At 41.7% G+C, this 19,856-nt stretch overlaps 1 protein-coding gene across 2 annotated transcripts in view; it reads right to left on the bottom strand.

Moving 5' to 3' along the window:
- Positions 1-1,680: 1,680 nt before the first annotated feature.
- The window catches only part of polrmt (polymerase (RNA) mitochondrial (DNA directed)), a 90,122-nt gene continuing 71,946 nt past the window's right edge, over positions 1,681-19,856 (bottom strand). The window contains exons 17-21 of one of the 2 annotated variants that reach the window (XM_067968360.1): positions 16,120-16,218; positions 8,883-8,955; positions 6,748-6,839; positions 6,507-6,580; positions 1,681-2,913 (exon numbers count right to left, since the gene is read on the bottom strand). In XM_067968360.1, coding sequence (XP_067824461.1) covers positions 2,864-2,913; positions 6,507-6,580; positions 6,748-6,839; positions 8,883-8,955; positions 16,120-16,218 — 388 coding nt within the window. In that variant the 3' untranslated portion in view covers positions 1,681-2,863. Of the gene's footprint in view, positions 2,914-6,506; positions 6,581-6,747; positions 6,840-8,882; positions 8,956-16,119; positions 16,219-19,856 lie in introns of those variants that run through there. The other variant, XR_010957920.1, reaches the window with a different exon arrangement.

Raw genomic sequence — 19,856 nt, 5'->3', positions numbered from 1 at the left:
TCTTGAGTGTTGTTGGAGCTGCACTCATCCAGGCAAGTGGAGAGTATTCCATCACACTCCTGACTTGTGCCTTGTAGATGGTGGAAAGGCTTTGGGGAGTCAGGAGGTGAGTCACTTGCCGCAGAATACCCAGCCTCTGACCTGCTCTCGTAGCCACAGTATTTATATGGCTGGTCCAGTTAAGTTTCTGGTCAATGGTGACCCCCAGGATGTTGATGGTGGGGGATTCGGCGATGGTAATGCCGTTGAATGTCAAGGGGAGGTGGTTAGACTCTCTCTTGTTGGAGATGGTCATTGCCTGGCACTTATCTGGCGCGAATGTTACTTGCCACTTATCAGCCCAAGCCTGGATGTTGTCCAGGTCTTGCTGCATGCGGGCTCGGACTGCTTCATTATCTGAGGGGTTGCGAATGGAACTGAACACTGTGCAGTCATCAGCGAACATCCCCATTTCTGACCTTATGATGGAGGGAAGGTCATTGATGAAGCAGCTGAAGATGGTTGGGCCTAGGACACTGCCCTGAGGAACTCCTGCAGCAATGTCCTGGGGCTGAGATGCTTGGCCTCCAACAATCACTACCATCTTCCTTTGTGCTAGGTATGACTCCAGCCACTGGAGAGTTTTCCCCCTGATTCCCATTGACTTCAATTTTACGAGGGCTCCTTGGTGCCACACTCGGTCAAATGCTGCCTTGATGTCAAGGGCAGTCACTCTCACCTCACCTCTGGAATTCAGCTCTTTTGTCCATGTTTGGACCAAGGCTGTAATGAGGTCTGGAGCCGAGTGGTCCTGGCGGAACCCAAACTGAGCATCGGTGAGCAGGTTATTGGTGAGTAAGTGCCGCTTGATAGCACTGTCGACGACACCTTCCATCACTTTGCTGATGATTGAGAGTAGACTGATGGGGCGGTAATTGGCCGGATTGGATTTGTCCTGCTTTTTGTGGACAGGACATACCTGGGCAATTTTCCACATTGTCGGGTGGATGCCAGTGTTGTAGCTGTACTGGAACAGCTTGGCTAGAGGCGCAGCTAGTTCTGGAGCACAAGTCTTCAGCACTACAGCTGGGATGTTGTCGGGGCCCATAGCCTTTGCTGTATCCAGTGCACTCAGCCGTTTCTTGATATCACGTGGAGTGAATCGAATTGGCCGAAGACTGGCTTCCGTGATGGTGGGGATATCGGGAGGAGGCTGAGATGGATTATCCACTCGGCACTTCTGGCTGAAGATGGTTGCAAACGCTTCAGCCTTGTCTTTTGCACTCACGTGCTGGACTCCGCCATCATTGAGAATGGGGATGTTTGCAGAGCCTCCTCCTCCCGTTAGTTGTTTAATTGTCCACCACCATTCACGACTGGATGTGGCAGGACTGCAGAGCTTTGATCTGATCCGTTGGTTGTGGAATCGCTTAGCTCTGTCTATAGCTAAAGATGCAGGTCTCCAGTTATAGAGACTCAGTCTGCTTATTGTAACTGTCGGCAAGCAAGGGAAAAGTGTTGGGGAAAAACTCAACTTCTAACATTTTCTTCAAATGTTGGGTTGATAAAATGTTTCTGTAATTTCTTCCATCAACAAACAGCATTGGGCCTTGATCAGCGGCATTTGTGTCTCTTAACTCTCTTATCAGCGTACACCTATGCAGAAATTTTAACTAAGTACTACAGGGTGATTATTAGCCATTTTTAGGATTGCACTTATTTATTACAAAAATACAATTACTCATCTGTCAAATTTTCTGTAAATAGACAAAATCCAACGCAGTTCAACAAGGTGAATCATTCAAGTAACAGGCAACATGAAATTCAAAAATTCCTCTCAGTTGTCAGACATGGGTCACAAATGCTTTTCGCTAAACTTGGAGAGCTGCAATTGTCATTTTTTAACCAAAATAAGTCTTAGTCTTTCGTTAATATATCATGGGACATCAGTGGAATGAGGTTTCAAAACTAAGGGTCTTAGTACTTAAATGCAAAAAAAAAACACAACAAGCTAGAAAGTGGAGGCCAAGTCCTGTCCGAAGCCCCATTTATCAAATTGCAGGCATTTTCTTCCCACTTATGGATGTTGTCACTTTTCCCTCACCAGGTAGCTGCTGGGTACACCTGAACTACACTGATGTTAGTCATGTCATTGTAACTGTCACGATAACCTAGCCCTGGCTCAAAAAAACCTAAGAACTGATGCTAAAAATACCATGGAAATAGATTAGAAACAGTTTACTTTTGGAAAAGGTTTACGCTGATTTTTCTCAAATAAAAAATTGAAACTATTGCATTTAGTGGGAACTAACAACTTTGAAGTTCTAATCCTTAGGCAGGATAGTGTGGCTGCTCATGTATTTGATCCATGATGCGATGAACTCCCTTTTCATTCAAGATCCAAGCACTGTGCTGTGTTCTTGTGCCCCCAAGAATAAACACTTGGAGAACTTGGGCTCTGTAAGCCCCGATGAAAGGATGACCAATGACTGAAATAGGAACCGTGAAAAAATAGTTGAATATTCTTAGTTGCTTCCTCCATTATACACTCAGCAAGGCATACATAGAAATCTTAAACAAGCTTTGACTTAATTCCTCAAGATCGTCTTTTTTTTGTCAACGATGATCAATTTAATCTTCAGGCAGAAATGGAGCTCAACTATTGTCTATGGCAGTTCAGCTTAAGTTTTCAATGATCGTGTCATAATTATGCAAAGATTTTTACAGGTCCACTGTACAAAAAAAAAATTTCAACCATTTCACTGAAACAATAATTTCGCTCCCCAGCATAGGTCCTTCATGTGTTCATTGAACAGATGGGAGTTTTGCTGGGTTCATAAGGCAATGATACTCTTAGATGAACATCACCAGCATTCTGATACCTTCAGCTGAAGAAATAGGTAGATTCTTTTACCTTCTCTAGATCAAATTCACCTGAAAGGAAAAATAAACACGAAACCATCAGTCCTGCATACATATAGATCAGGAAGGACGAACAGATTCAAATCAATATTCAATTTCTCTGTGGAAGAGGATATTTTCCATTTTAATATTGTTCATTAAATCTTTCTTAATCTATATAAGGAAACATTTCTAAAGCACACATCACGCATTGTTCAGCACATTAAGTGCAAAAAAACTTTCATAAAACGTTAAAAAGTTTGGAATGTCTTTTCAGACATGTGTAATGAATGGTTGAGGCATTAAAGGTCATTTCGGATGAACTAATTAGCACTTGAAATAGCCATCTCTCATCAATGGCTTTTGCTCAATTTCTGGAAACCTGCAATGACTGCAGCCATTAATTCCTCAAGGAAAGTACTACTGATGCTGAAGCACCATTGAGATAGATCTTACACTTTCAAAGGACCTTAAAGTCCAGATTATGTGGAAAACAGAACAGGTGGCACATGGTCACATCACAACACAGGAGCCTCCTATGCCTGAAGATGAATGTTGTTGATTAAAAATGGAGCTCAGTGTCAATCCTGGCTATAATGATATACATAATATGTTGAATACTGTGTCAGTATAACACCCATAAGTGAAGTGAGTTTTTACAATGGTGTGATTGTCATGTGAAGGCTTTATACCTTATTTTGCTCCAGAACTGAATGGGGCCAGTTTCATTCGAAATAAACTTGAGCATCATGTGCCACCGCCCCCCCCCCCCCCCAACGATGGAGTTAAATAGACCTATTAAATAGTATTGCATGTCTCAGCCATCTCCTCTATTACTTCTTAGTGGTGAAGTTTGCTGGCAGGCTTGTAACTGACAACAACGGAGTCTAAAGACCCAAAATGATAGGTATGTTGGATAGGGAAAATAAATGATCTCCGACAAGGCAGGAACTTTTCCAAAATGTATGTTTTTTTTTAAGAACTTACCCATAAGCGGTAGTACTTTACACTGAAAGTACTCCTTATAATATTTTGTTAATAGCCAAAAAATAAAGAAATTTGGATAAAATCTAGATGCGCTTCTCTATAAAATTCCTGTGTAAAGATATTTATTTGTAGACCCTCTACTAAAACCTGCAGATCATAAATATCTTCTCCCTGAGGTAATATGCACAATAATGAAACTGTCAGTGACTAAGGAGATATATTTTGTTATGTTTTTGTATGGTTCTCTGAAGAAGTTAAATCTAATTTTATCGGACAAATGATAGATACCTTGGCTGACTTTCGGTAAGAATATGAACAAATATATGGAATAAAAAATCTTATGATTTGTTCTTCCAAAAATTCCTTCAGGTGGTGAATAATCCCCCTGAACCTCAATGGTACTACCATTAGGAAGTCTTGGGGGTAATTATTGACTAGATGGTTAGATAGACCAGCCATATCAACACTATAACTAAAAACAGCCAGAGGTGCACTGGGTATTCTGTGATAAACGGCTCACCTTCTGACCCCCTCAAAGCCTCTCCATCATCTACGAGGTACAAATCAAGTGTGCTGAAATACTCACCACTTGCCCGGAAGGGTGCAGCTGCAAGAAGATTCAAGACGTTTGACATTATCCAGTATAGAGCAGCCTGTTTGATCGGCACCCCTGCCACTGGACTCAATATCTACTCTCTTTGCCACTGGCTGCCCTATGTACTAGCTACAGGATGCACTGCAGCAACTCACCAAACTTACTTTGACAGGGCCTCACAGCTACACGACCTCTACCACCAAGGAAGACAAGAGCAATAATGTCATGGGAACACTATCATATCCAAATTTGCCTCCAAGTCATGCTCCAACCTGATCTGGACATACATTGTTGGTCCTTAATTGTTGCTGAGTCAGATTCGTGGAATTTCCAATTCAAAACAATTGTGGGTATTCCATCAAGGACTACAGCTGTTCAAGAAAGGCCTATCACCACCTTTTCAGGGCAGACAGGAATGGGCAATAAATACAGTCTCATCAGTGCCACTCATATTCCAAAAATAAATAATAAAAACACAGGTAACAAATCTAAAATGAGAAAACTGTTTCTCTGAAACCCAAGGTAATCAAGTGAAAAATGTTAACGTGCAGCAATTAATCATTGTCCACAGATTAGTGATCCACAAGCAATTATTTCGGACATTGATGGTGGCTACTGAACAATTTTTCAAATTTAGTTCAAGGATGTTTCTTCAACCCAAGACACTTTTCTTGATCTTGAATTTCAGAATGCTGACTGGACTTCCTGGCTGGCTGTTGAGCCAGATTCTAGTGACATAATATAGCAATTATTCACAAACAGAAGGTGAGTGTGGGGCTCTGCTCTATGCACCATGTTGCTTACTCAACAGGCTTTCCATCAGAAAAGGTGCAATATTGCATCACGTTTTTAAATGGAAGGACACAAAGGGAAGGAATTAAACTTGCTCCAATCAATCTGCTGCAGGCAAGTGACTTGATCCAGGTCACAAAAGATTTTCTCCCATTCCTTCCCCCATCTGCCCAACCCCCAAGTAAGCTAAGATATGGAAGTTATATTTTCAAAGCATTCGTCGACATTAATATAAATTGCCCATGCTTTGTTCACATGATTTCATAATTAGAGTACAGATACTGATAATGCTTAACAAAAAAATCCAGGCGGGCAAGGAAAGGTACTGTGCAAGCCCAACTATGCTTTGATTACACCAGCCCTTAGTTGCTTGTCATTTTAATGCAGTGATTTGTATAAGAATACACTAGGTTACATCAGTGACAAAGATGTTCCAACAGTCTATCACTCATTCAGTACGAGGGGATATACTCGTAGTTACTTGACTGCTAGATAGAAAGTGAGTTACCAGCCCCTCTAGTAGCTCAATGAGTTTATCCAGTGAATAACTGTGCATACAGACCAGCAAGGTCCATGTTCAATCCATGTGTGGTGTTGAGTCAGCTGATCTTAGCCAGAATGATGGTAGGGCACCACATCTTGTGTCAGCATCACTGGTTTAGGGAGGGAAAGATTGGCTAGGGTTCCAGTGACCCCAAATGGAAAATATTATGCATGTATTGAGTGAGGACATGTTTGGGTTTGGCTGTGATACTTCCCATGGAATACAGCATACAGCCACATTGTCACAACTCACACATGAATAAGGGTGACTTAGGCAATGTACCAAAGAGTGGGATCAGTGCCTACAGAAAAAGTAGGGAGAAAAGAAAAACTGATGGCAAAAATTATCGAGAAAAAATTCAACCCCATCAAAAAACAACTCACCTTGGTTAAATGAATTGAAGAAAAATGAGCACAGTTAATGCTCATCAGTGCAATCTAGAAACTGCTGTGATTATGCAGCTCCCTTTTTTTCTTGAACGTATTTAACCAAATCTTTTTTTTCATCCAGTTACCACTTAGAAGCTATCCATAACTGCTATTTCATTCAGTACATCTTGCCAGTTCCAAAAAAGTACTCTAAAACTCATAGCATTTTATATAAAGAGTACATGAATTAACTCCTTTCATTCGAGTATAGATGCCTTATTAATAAGTTGTAATGCCAGTCCTAATTTTTTTCTTTTTCCTAAAGCAATTTTCTCAGTACCTGTCTTTAGAACTGTAGACAGCAGCTCCAGCATTTTTTTGTAATCCTGAAGCTTTTTGCTTTTCCAATCGACACTGCAAAGACAGAAATATTTGGCTGAAATTATGCTCAGATTTGTTATGTTATTTAAACAGAAAAGTGGAGACATACTGAGCATTTTTAATTCATGTTTTGATTACTGTAAATCATATCGTTGAACAGATGATGATTTTGTATGGATTGAAAAGAGTGCAATACTCACGGAATGTTATGACGGTATCTGTTTACTAGGAATTTGGAAAGCTCTTGAAGAATTGGTTGGCTGTGAAGGGCTACAAACTGCTCCCGGCAAACCTGCAACACGTGTACACAATTTATTAATAATAGAACAAGCAGGCCATGCATGTTCTATGGGAAAGGGCCAGAAGATCTGTCTATGATACTCACTTAGGACCAAAAAGCTGAAGGAATATATAGGTCCATTGTAATAGAGCTACATTTCTGTAGAAATACATTCCTGAAGTACTGTATTATAAAATGGTTTACAGAAAAGGAGAAGGAATTCATTCATATGTTACAATTATTTTGATTGCATTATAGGGATATTTACTGTACAGCCAGCACTGTCACTCAAGTTCTTGACTTTGAGAGATATAATTCTCTTTTATACTGGAATAACAGTAACAGGGATAAATGTTACTGTTTATCATGCAATTCCACAACGCTGGAAAGGTCGATACAGACAAGCTTTTGGATCCACCCTTTACCCTATTTGTAACTTGTGTAGTGAGCTTGCAATTCAACTGCAGTACAAGATTATCCTTAAATCATCTATTCAGTGCATTCATTCCACTGATCTTAACACTTACAGAAGACTTTCTTCGGATAAGACATATTTTTGATTGTCATTTTCAAAAACTCTACAGTTAGGTAAAAAAGTCAGACTTGATTTACTGATTTCACATACAATAATGGATATTTTTGAAATTTGACGTTTAAAGGCTAATTAAAAACATAGCATAATTAGTGCACTTTGTTCAATAGTTCAGTTATACAAACATTTTTGCATCGATTTGCAGCAGTTTTGGATGCTCATCAATACTGAGGCCATTAGGTCACTCTTCTGACTCCCAACACGGATATGCATTTATACCATATCTTTTAGGTAGAAAACATCCCAAGGCATTGTACAGAAAGGGAGAAAAAATATAGATAAAAGGAATAAAGGAACAGACAATGCGCTACAATGCAAGAATTAGAAGAGGAGAGTGAAAACTTGATGGAAAGATGGGTAGGTTTTAAAGGCTGATAAAATGTGGAAAGGGGCAGGGATTTTCAGAGAGTACAGCCTAGGCAGCTGAAGGCTCTGTCACTAATGATGGGGCACTGGGGGCATTTGTTATTGTTGTCTGCTGGCTGAGTATCATATGCTGCAGATGTCGATCTGAGTCTGATATCTATAGTATTTTGGCACCCGAACAATCATTTTAAAATCAAATTATTTGATAACATTCAAAAACATCCATAAAAGCAGTTTTAAAAGAGGGATTGAACAGTTCTATTTTATCTTTATGTTATTAGAGTTACAGCTCTGGTACCAGATTACTAAATCTGTAACAGGGCAGATCACAAGAAAGTTCAATAAGGCTCCCACTACTTTAGTAAGTATTTCCATTCAGCTGATTGTGCAAAATTATTTTATTTGATTGGTGGTAAGGTCACAGAAAAAGCTTGTATCTTTTTCCCATTTGAACAATTTGAGTACAAGACTGCAAGCAACTGTTGTTCCACCTACCTGAAGAAAGCAAAAATACATTTTTCCTGTCTTTCATCAAAGTAAGCATACTAGGGGAGGTTTAAATAAAACAAGACCTCAAAAGATATATTTTTACTTTACTTTTCATTTTGGTATATCATTTTCTCTCCCACTTCACCGCCACACACTATTTCCAAACATAAGGCATGTTCCCAGGTTTGTGACAATGGCACACCATATAAGTGCTGTGGGTTTTCTCACCCTGGCATGTGTTGTCTCCACCCTCCAGATTACTGTTCCCCAGAAAACACCAAGTCATTATTCAATGCATTAATTGGGAAATTATGGGGAAAGGAGAAGACAATCGTCTTATTCCTTCTTGCACAGCATGTTAGTGTAACAATACATGCTGCAATTGATGCAAAGGAAAGTTCAAAGATTTGCATTAAAAACAGGAGGGAAAACTTAGAATGTTGTGAAACTAGTATAGAACATTAAGTCCTCGAAAGATCCACTCTCACAAGTTATACATAATAGAAAATTTATTGTAACAATTACAGCAAAAGATTTTTTTCTTGCACAACAATCCTACTGCATGCTTTTCAAAGATAAGCAGAAAAAACGTAAGGGAGAATAGTTACCCTGTTCATGACATCTACAGTATATGCATGTGTCCAGAAGCAGTCGTGGACAGAGACAAATGTTAACCCAGCTCTGAAAAGACACAGAAAATTATGGCAATGAAGTTTTCCTATTGATGCAAGGATTTAGGACATATCTAGTGTCAAAGTCCCTGAGCTTCTTACTTTATATTCAGTATGTCATCAAGGAAACATTCTTTAACCTCTAGAACATTGCCTACTTACATCCCTACCCCTTCACCACCCTAAATCATACCTTAAGAATTGCTCTCATCAGCCTTCTATCCATCACCCATCACAAACTTTGGCTAATCCAAAACTCTGCAACCCATATCCTCTCCCTCACAGGGTCCAGCTCTCCCATCACCTCCATCCTTACCCACTCTACTGTATCTCTGTGCACCAGTGACTTCAAGATCATTGTCTTAGGTCCTTCTATGGTTCTGTTTCACCTCATTCAAATGATCATCCTTGCCTGCAGTGTCCATTCCACTGACTGGGTTATTGCTGGATGGCCACTCCATTGTTAGAAGCTGATCATTCAGTCACTATGCCCCTTCCCCTGTGATTCTCTCCCAGAAGCACTTGGGGCCTGCTACCTTTCTCATTGCCTTCAAAAGCCTCTTCAAAACCTATTTCTCTCACTGTGCATTCAGTCTTGCCCTTTGCTTTTACTGCTAGATGTCCACCTCTTCACCCTTGACTCGTTCTTTTATATAAGGAGCGTTATATAAAGGCAAGTTGTTGTTTTCCCCCAGCCACATTATGAGCTACATAAACAGCTGGTACAGTGGAGCCAGGGATGAGGAGCTTAGCCTTATATAAAACATTTAATCAAATGGCAATAGCCTTCCTTTTCAAAGGGTGCAAGATGTACCACATGACCAGATTTTGCATTGTTGCTACCAGTCAAGTTTCAGTTTACAAAAAAAACAAAAATAAAGCACCAACATAAAAATACTGCAGTAGACTTCAAAATATGAAAATATTGGGAAAAATATCCCTCAGAAAAAACTGTCCCTGTATGGACCAAACCATCATCAACAATTTACAGTACTCCTCAACTACATTCATAAATATAATCTCAATTTCCTTTTTTATTCTAATAGAATTTTTTGAAATCGTACACTAGTTTGCCATTGTATAGAGATCATATAGGTTCCGCTATGAAATGACATGCAAATACATGGACCTGATCTGGTGTAATACACTTAAAACTATATAAAGCTCTGGTTTTGGTTTCTGCACATGGTGAAGAATATTGAGACTCTGCAAAGGGTGCAGAGGAGGACGGCCAGGATCATACCAAATCTGAGGGCTCTTAGTTAGGACGATAAGCTTCAGGAGTTAGGGTTATTTGCTTTGGATAAAGGCAGGTTTAGAGGGGATTGTAAAGTTTTTAAAATGATGAAGGAATTGAATACAGGTTATTTGAAATGGACAAGGAATGTAAGACCAAAGGTCATATCTATAAAATCTGGGCAAAGAACTAGGTTTGCTCCCAGAAAGCATTTCTGCTTGCAGATGGTTATCATCCTCCATAACAACATGCTGAGGTTTGTGGTGAGTATGGGGTCTGTATAGTCCTTTAGAAGCGAACCTAACAAGTTTCTAAAAGAGGGCATTTTCAATTATATGGGGTAGGTTTCTATACAGTTGAGATTGCAATGAGTCATAGGCAACCAGGGTCTCCTGGAGCTTGCTTGATTGCCTCATGGAATCAGAGAGGAATTTCCCCCCAGGTTTTTTGTCGATTTTTGTTTTATCTTTCCCATGAAACAGCGTTACTAGGGGTGGGTAGATTGGGAGAGTGGTTTCACCATCAACTGGATGGGCAGGTTTTATGGGTCTGATGGTCTTTTCCTACCCTTCTTTTTGTACAGCCTTATGAGCCAATCTTCATTTTTAACCTTGCAACAGAAATAAACACACTTAGCTTGTACTATACAAGTGACTGATGTCATGGAACAAAAGGGCAAATACAATTCAGCTTCATCTGTTCAAAAACATGTAGCTATATGCAAAGCCATTTTACTTTGATGAAGCCCGAAGGGTGAATCTTTCAAATACTCAGCAATACCCTTTTGTCACTAGAAGCACTGAGATATGGTTCAGAGAGCTTAGAAACTGTACTTATGGCATACATATCCTAAAATGATAACCTACAATTAAAGAAGCAAAGTACCTTCTAAAGTATTAAACAAGGCAGCATATAAACAGCTGATGCATGTTAATTGAGATGGTCTGGTGGAAATAGAACTTATCAATACAGATTTGAATACATCACGAAGTTTCCAAGCAATTATCTCCCATTAAGGAATGATCTCATGAACAAGTGTCAGCAGCATATTTTATAAAAGTGCCCTTGGAATAAGTTGGTTGGAAAAATTACGTCAGAAAATAATTTTCAGTTTGCTCTTCGAGCTCATCTATTCTCAGACCTGCATGCCACAATCTCAATTTGAACATTCACAGACAGTGGACCCTTCTCTTGATTGTGAAACAATCACATTTATATCATATGTTTATTTTACCAGCAGGAATTGAAGGGGAAAGAGCCACCATGGGGAAAAACACAGCCACCATCAATTCACCTGATTTCTGTCCTCTTGTTGCTGTCCCATTCACTGATCACACCATCCTTTATGGGGTTTTATAGTACTTTACTTTTAGAGATTGTTTTGTATTACTTTATGTAAGTTAAGACCTCCTGTATATACAAAATTCATCTTAAGGACCAGAAGGACTGCAAGGTCCTAACAAGTTTGTACACAATGTCTATGTCAACTTCTGTACAAGCTACAATGGGCAAAGTTTATACAGGCCCTATTGTAATTTAGAACAAAGAAAGAAGAGTCTGAAATATTTATCAAGGCTATTTCTTAGCTATTTCTCCATGTGACCATTGTGGTTGCCATCCCTGAAGCAGCTAAAACAAAAATCCAGGCAATGAGTTATCTGAGAAACTAATTTGTAGGCAGAGGTAGAATCGGTGTACCAATGATGTAATTGGATCATCAATTATATTTGTCACAACGGGGGAAAAATTGGATAAGGGTCCGTTTCGGGCAGGGGTAGCGTGATGCGCTAGTACCCCGCACCCGATGGACCCTACGCAGACAGCACATGAACTTTGTGCCGTCTGCTAATTATCATGATATTTCCGTGCAGCCAGCACAACCCGCGCTGCTGAGAGGCTGCACGGAGAATGAGGAAGTTGGAAATAGGGCGTGCACAGCGCACGTCATCAGCAGCCTGCACATCTTAAAGGTGCAGGTGCACATTTCAAATGGCAGGTACACAGCTTACTTGCAGGAGGGAAAGATGGCCACGAGAATAGCTGGACTGGCACGAGAGGGGGCTCCACGCTTCTCTGATGATGCTCTGGAGGCCCTGGTGGAAGGCGTGGACGAAAGGAGGGCCAACATGTACCCGCAGGGTGGCCGGAGACCCTCCAAACTGCAGCTACGCAGGCAATGGCGCAGGAAGTAAATGCCAGGAGCACTGCACCACGCACGTGGGTGCAGTGCCGAAAGAAGTTCAATGATTTGACACGAGTGGTCAAGGTGAGTAAATGCAAGTGTCAAGTGACACATCCTACCAACTGCACCACTGCTCCACGCACGACACCCCCCGTCACCCACCCACCCACCAACAATCACTGCCCACCCATACGCAATGCTGCACTCGGCATGCTGCATCTCACCCGCACATAGTACCACACTTGCAGGCCACACAACCCACTGACAAGTCACACAAACTGGCAACTATTCGACCATAACAGGTACATCACCCACACACCTTGCAGGGCATTCACTGACACACTGTCCTCTGTCTTGCAGGAGAAGGTGGCACATAACAGCCGGCAACAGGAGGGACCCGAGGGTGGATGGGCACATTTACACGCCCTCACACCCCCAAAGGAGACAGTGCTTAGGATTATTGGGTGGCCTGTCGCTGCAGCCATCACAACATGCCACGCTGGAGGTTCCGATGAAGGGGGTCTCCACATATCTAATGCTTCTTCTCCTTTTCCACATCTCTCTCCTCCCATAATCTTTTCTGACTCACGTGCTGCACATGCTGTCAGCACAAACGTCTTACTTGTTCCTCTTCCCATTCCACACCTCAACCTGTTTCCCTTTGTCATTGCAGATACCCAAGAACATGCGGCGGCACCATCTGAGGAGGAAGAGGTGGAGGACACTGAAGCCACAGCGTCACTCGATCTGACACTTGCTTCCACTAGCTCAGAGACTGACCCTGCGTGTCCTTTACAGGTTAGGTTAGAGGAGGGATCTGCACGTGGTGAGACATCGAGCACAAGTGCGCAGGAGCTGGGGCGGGCGGAACGGATACCACAGGTGCCAGCTCGCCGGAGGGCGAGGTCAATCACTGGTTCTGCTGCAGAGGAGTTAGATGAGGACTTCGGTGGGCCAGGCTACAGAAGATGGCTGATGGGCGCACACCAACAAATGCTTGGGGGCACTGGAAAACCTGCGCATAATGAGAAGGGGCATGGAGGAGTCCAGCTCCAACTTGGCACAGGGCTTTCCGCAGAGCTTGGAGCCCATCCTTTCCAACATGGAATGGGTGGTCACCTCCATCAGCGCACCTGTGGAACCCACCATGATGCAGCGTCTGATGACTGATGTCACAGCTTCCATTGCAGCACAAACATCTGCCATCCAAGCTCAGACTGCTGTCTTGGAAGCTCAGACTGCTGCAATCATGGGTCTGGGGAACACTGTGGAACGGGGCTTCCAGGGCGTCACAGCAGTCCATTCTCCAGCTGATCAGCAGGGTTGCTGAGGCGCCGCCCCGGGAGAGTGGCAGTGGCGCCATGGCAGTCGGACCTGCTGTCCACTCTCAGGATGACAACCTTCCCGTTCCCACCCCTGCCACTCTGCCAGTGCTCCTGTTGTTGCCTATCGGGCAGCCAGGCCAGACTGCTGCAGCCCATGCTGAGATGGTGCAGTCTGACGCCGGGCCCTCCTGGCCCAGAGCTGCTTGAGGTCGTCCTCCAAGGCCATCTGCATGTTTCTCCATTGAAGGCCAGCAACCTTCCACCACCCATGCTCCAGCCACTGGGGAAGCACCTCGTAGGAGCACTAGGATAGTAAAGGCACACGAACAAAAGGCACTAAGGGAATGCATAAGGGTGAATAGTTCTGTTATGTTTGCATAATTTTATTTATTCATTGATAAATGAGACTTTGATTTTGCATTTGGTGGTGGTTTTTATTTACGCAATAAGCTGAGAGGGACACCAATGTGTAATCAGATGGAGGGCGATTTGATTGTTTTGTGGGAGCGGAAAGGTGGGGAGTGTAGGACTGTTGGTGAGTTGGGGGATGTACTTCAAATTATTGATAGCGGGCACGGATGAGGCGAGCACGCAGAGCCCTTGCAGACAAGGCGTGTGGTTCCTGTTGCACCCTTGCGTCTTCCTCCACTTCCTCTTCCGGCTCCACCCCCTCCTCCTCAGCCTCTTCCTCCTCCTGCTCCTCCGCCTCTTCCCCCTCAGCCCCCTCCTCCTCCTCCTTCACCTCTGGCTCAGGGTCTTCTCCAATCATTCGTGGCAAAGACTGGTCCCTCATGATGGCGAGATTGTGAAGCATGCAGCAGACCACCACAAATCTGCTCACCCGCTCAGGGGAGTACTGCACGGCTCCTCCAGAACGGTCCAGGCAGCGGAAGTGTTGTTTGAGGAGGCCTATGGTGTGCTCCACGATGTTGCGTGTGGCAACATGTTCTCATTATAGGCCTGCTGAGCACGTGTGCTCCTCACCGGTGTCATAAGCCACGGCATGAGGGGATAGCCCTCGTCGCCCAGTCGCCAGCCTTTGACTTGCCGGGTCGGGTGAAAGATAGCTGGCACGTTGGACTGCCGCACGATGAAGACGTCTTGACTGCTCCCAGGGTAGTGGGCATCAACCTCCATGATTCGAGGGGTGTGATCGCACACCAGCTGCACGTTAAGGGAGTGGAAGCCCTTTCAGTTGATGAAGATGGCTGAGTTGATGTGCGGGGCACGCAGGGCAATATGTATGCAGTCAATGGCACCCTGCACCATGGGAAAGCCAGCAATGTGGGCAAACCGCTGTACTCACTCGTTCTGCTTGTCTCTGTGCAGAGGGATGTGATGGACCTGTTCTTCATCTGGTACGGTGACCACCCTTATGCAGCAGTGCACTGCATACTGCGAGACGTTGCACATGTCGCCAGCAGAGGCCTGAAATGCTCCTGAGGTAAGAGAATTGATCCCAGAAGGCCCTCATTGGGTAGGGCCTCCTGCTCAGTGCCCTGCGCCTCCTTGTCCTCGCAGCTTGACCTGCTCTGCGTGGCCTCTCTGCATGCTCCCAGTTGTGCTCAATGCCCAGTGGGAGCCCTAGCAGACCGCTCATGGTAAGCAGAAATGTTGTTCCACCACGGTTGTAACTTTCCAACCCGTAAGGCAGTACCTGCCAAAGCACTCTCAAAAGTAGTCTAGGAACTGTCATTAAGAATAGGGAGGTTCAAAAAACACTTCCTACTCCTCCAGCAGCCAGAAGCAATAATCCAGCAACTAACCTGCAACTCCTGCATGGCCCCTTTAAATAGCACTGGTGGGGGGTCCTTCAGGCACTGTAAGACACGTTCAGATGGTCGGGGTTAAGATTGTGCATTGAGCTGAGCGTTAAGGTCCAAAATGGTGTCTATCACTTTAAATCAGCGTTGCACACTGATTGCATGTATTTTCTCCCTACTTTACGTGCTTCCAGCGTTCGGTATTTGTGCATGCGCTAACTCCTATACCAAGGTGGCGTCTGGCACACGTCACACTGGAAATGTGCGTGCGCATCCAAGACGCCATCTTGGATGTCAGAGAGGCCGTGTAGTGCCGAAACAATGGGCGCTATACGGTCCAATGTTGCGCCCATCATTTTGTTTTATACTTGGGTAAAAGCAAGATTAAAATTCAGTGTGCAATAACACAGCAATAGACATTTATAGGAATAATTACTGGAAAAATTGTGTGAAAAATGTTATGGATTTGGAGAGTAAATTTAGTAACTTAAGGATCTAAAAGCATTTCAAATCCACTTTAAAAATGAAGTGTTAAAACAAAGCATGACAACCTAAGGAAGAATATATTTTTCCAGGTTATAACATTAAAAATATTTTAAAAATGGGGGCAAATATTTCAGTTATGATAAGGTTAATTTTTCAGTTTGGCTATCAGTCAATAGCTCACCTGTAACAATAGAGTGCTGTTAGCATCATGTGAGTTGAATCAAGAGAATGAATGAAATTTGGTGGAAAAGCATTCTTCTGCTTGACTGTGTCAGGTCGTCTGCAGCCAACATAGAAAATACAAGGTCAGATTTTTCTGGAGTACCATCCACTGGATTTTGGAACATGCAGTTGAATCAATACTCAACAGTGATACTGGTTTTAGATTACACACAGTAACAGACATTATAACCGATACAATTCAATGAGCATCTTACATCTATCCATAATATATTAAAAGTCATGCTTATGACCTTCCTATCCACATTAAGTTTACTTTCTGGCTCATGTTTTTTGAGTCATCTTTTTATGAAAACATTTACAGTGGTGCAATCATGTCAAAATTCTTTACTGGCAAAAGTGTACGTCAACATTTCACCGTCATACTTTGTTGATCAACCAATTGTTCAAAATGCTTTTTGAAAAGTTTTTGTCCCATTTTTTCAGTAAGTGAAATTTTTCATGTGCCAAATAAGGCTTTAGACAAAATAAAAGCATCAAATAATTAAATATTTCACAATTACATGATCAAATGTATCCAATGAATTGTCTTTTAATATCTTCATTAAAGGTTTTTACTAGCAGGTCTCTTGTAAAAACTTGGGCTTGGACCTGATACTTTTGCCTAGATCTGTGATTCTAGCAGCTCAAGGCAGGTCCTGCAGTCTGAGCCTGTGTCGCATCCACAATTTCCCAGGACACAATAGTATTTAGGCTGCTCCAGTCCTGGAATATTTTTCTTCAGTTTCCAGTATTATTTATACTTGATTGTTTTTCAATGTTACTCGAGGAAAAACTACAGGACAAATTTCAAAAGCTTTATTCAAGTGAAGTTTAGATTTGATTTTTTTTTTGAACAGTCTTATATATATATATTTAAGTGTGCAAGTGTACATATATGTGTGTGTATTAGCAAGAGAAATAAGAGCTACATTTCATACATGATCCTATACTGATCACACATCTGTTGCATCTTTTGTTAATGTTCAAATTATGTATTATAATATTTATTTTCAGTGGAAAAGTCAAATTGTGTCTCTGTCCATAACAGTTTGTGGATTTTTGAAAAGGATGTGTATGCAAACTGGACGATGTACTTGAGTAAGTTTTCAACTAACTTTTAATTAAAAGCTATTCATTTTTTTACTTCAGAAAGCATATCAAGCTGAGAGACAGATACACAGAGAGTACTTTTCAACTTCGCCGGCTAGGCAGATCACCAATCTGTTGTAGAACCCACCCATTTCTCATTCCATTGAAATCAAGCAATAGAAATTGGGCAGATTCTACAACGGGCGGGCCATCCGCTCTTCCAGATTACTGCCCAGGTGGCGAAGTTGAAAAAGACCCACAGTGTTTTCATAGCAATATCATTTCTTTTAACAAAGAGTTCAATTTTGAAAGATTCTTAGGCAAATGAGTTGCGATTAGCATCATGTGTTTTGTTGATATTTAAAAAATGCAATTGTTCTAATTAGTCACAGCTTTGAGTGTGTGCATAAGACAAAGGAGAGAGAGAGAGCATGAGTGAGTGAAGAAAAAACTGAGAGGTGGAGAGATAAACAGCTGCAGGAACACATCTCAAAACACTAAATTCAATCATTGAAGAGATTTCTTAGAAACCTACAAATAAGTGATGCCAGACCTGGATCCTCTCCTCCTCCCAATAGCCACAGTGCTGTCAGGCCAGTTCCCTCCCCCTTCTCTCATTGTTAACAGATGTCAAGAATCCACCAGTGAGCTAAACATCATATTCCAACCCCAGTACTGACAAACCCCAGATACTCCTCCAAAGTGGGGGCAGGCCAAAAGGTCATCCAGATGCTATCAAACCCTAGCACCCCAGCAAAAGCTGCCAAACTCCAGGAGCATCACCCAAGTGCCACCAAAGCCCAAGACTGATCCCAGTGCAGCTAAAACCCATCCCTCCACAATACTAACACCAGACACCTATCTCCAACTGGTATACTTCTTTGCATACCATCTTTAAAAATGGTGAAGGATAAAGATTAACTATATATGTGTAGCTTTATATAGAACATAAAAGCCACTCATGATAGTTTTCACAGAATAAAGAAGTCATGGAATTCAAATTCCATGCACTGGTTAAAATTCCAGTATACTATACCATGTAATAAAAACAGAATTTAACATTCAGTCAATGTAAATCTTTAGCCCCAATAAAATATTGTGCAATACATGGCAAAACTGCCATAGTTATTAAACAGTAAATTCTCTGACTCGCCAGGACCAATATTACAAGAGATCTGCTTGCATTTTATATGTTTTTGTTGAAAATTTGTCATCCTATTAGCATATCCAATAAGAATTTTTGCATCACTATCTTCAATTTATGACAGATGAAAATGTCACAATGATGCAGTACGGTGTGCTCCTCAGAGCGCAAGGAACGCACACAGAATGCTAAGACTGGATGTCAAAAAAACAAAATCTCCCACCTGAAGAACCGAACCTGGCAAGATGTCCACACATATGCAATAAAACAAGTATTTTTAGTCTCTACTAGCTAGATGAAAGAGGATGAGAGGCAGCAAATGTTGCAATCTACAGGATGCAGTGTGCAGTAGTGTGAGACTGGGCTGATTGGTACCTGTGTGAGTTATAGAAGGAATCAGTGCTGCAAGAGATCAAGAACAGGAGCATGGGTAAGGGCACAGAGGACTGGAATAAAGTCAAGGTAGATGTGAAGGAAAAGTAGGAAACTACAGCTAATGCATGGGACAAGGCAGGCAAGTTAAAAATAAATGAGTGCACTATGAACAAAAGCCTTTCCCACAATAGTGCAGGCCAGGGTTTTTTTTAAAGCACATATTTTATTAATATTGAAAAGATCACACTATAAATTGAGCATTTAACTATTTGAAGTTTATACTCCCAACCTATCAATTGCAGTAGTACCGGCTTATAACCATTAGAATGAAAGCCAAAAAGTCCTAGTCATTGTAATGAAATTACTTGTTTCAATGCTGATCCTTAACACAGCTACTGAACAGGACACATTAACGTTCCTTTTTCCGTGGCTTAAATTTTAAGCTAGACTGGTGTATGTGAAAAACAGTGCATCAGAAAGTCTTACCACACCACACTGGACAATAACTGAAAAGCCAGCAGTTTCTGATTCACACTAAATTTATAATTTTTTTCACTTTTATTATCATCTTAATAACTATAATTATCAATATGGCCTAGTAACTCAGAAGTTATTTCTTTGATATATTGAACACAAGGTGAATGAACAAATCTATTGTCTTACCACTAAGGACTTTGAACACAATTTTTATGTTAATTCAAGTGGCTTTTGCTGATGTCAATGTTCACTCAGTGTCAGTATTATTTGGAATGCCATATAATTTTAAAATGTAACACTGAACAGTTTAATGCACGCTGTAAAATTGCCATTCCATCAATAAGGACACAACTTAAAAAAAAATTCTCATGAGCACATCAGTGATGGAGAACTGTGTGAAACCAAACATCAAGTGTAAATGAGTTGATTTTCTCTCTTTGTTGAAGATAAATTACACAGCTCCAGACCCAATAGCAAAAAATGACACGACCCACTTGCAACTATTACTCCCTCAAAATTATTGACAAACTTAGGAGTGGATATTTATCATTTTACTGCTGGCCATATGTTATAACATCTCTAAACAATACACTCTATGGAATTCTGCTGTT

This window comes from Heptranchias perlo, chromosome 29, assembly GCF_035084215.1.
Source record: "Heptranchias perlo isolate sHepPer1 chromosome 29, sHepPer1.hap1, whole genome shotgun sequence".
NCBI lineage: Eukaryota > Metazoa > Chordata > Chondrichthyes > Hexanchiformes > Hexanchidae > Heptranchias > Heptranchias perlo.
The sequence above is the reverse complement of the archived record's forward strand: the minus strand, read 5'-3'. Positions and strand labels throughout refer to the sequence as shown.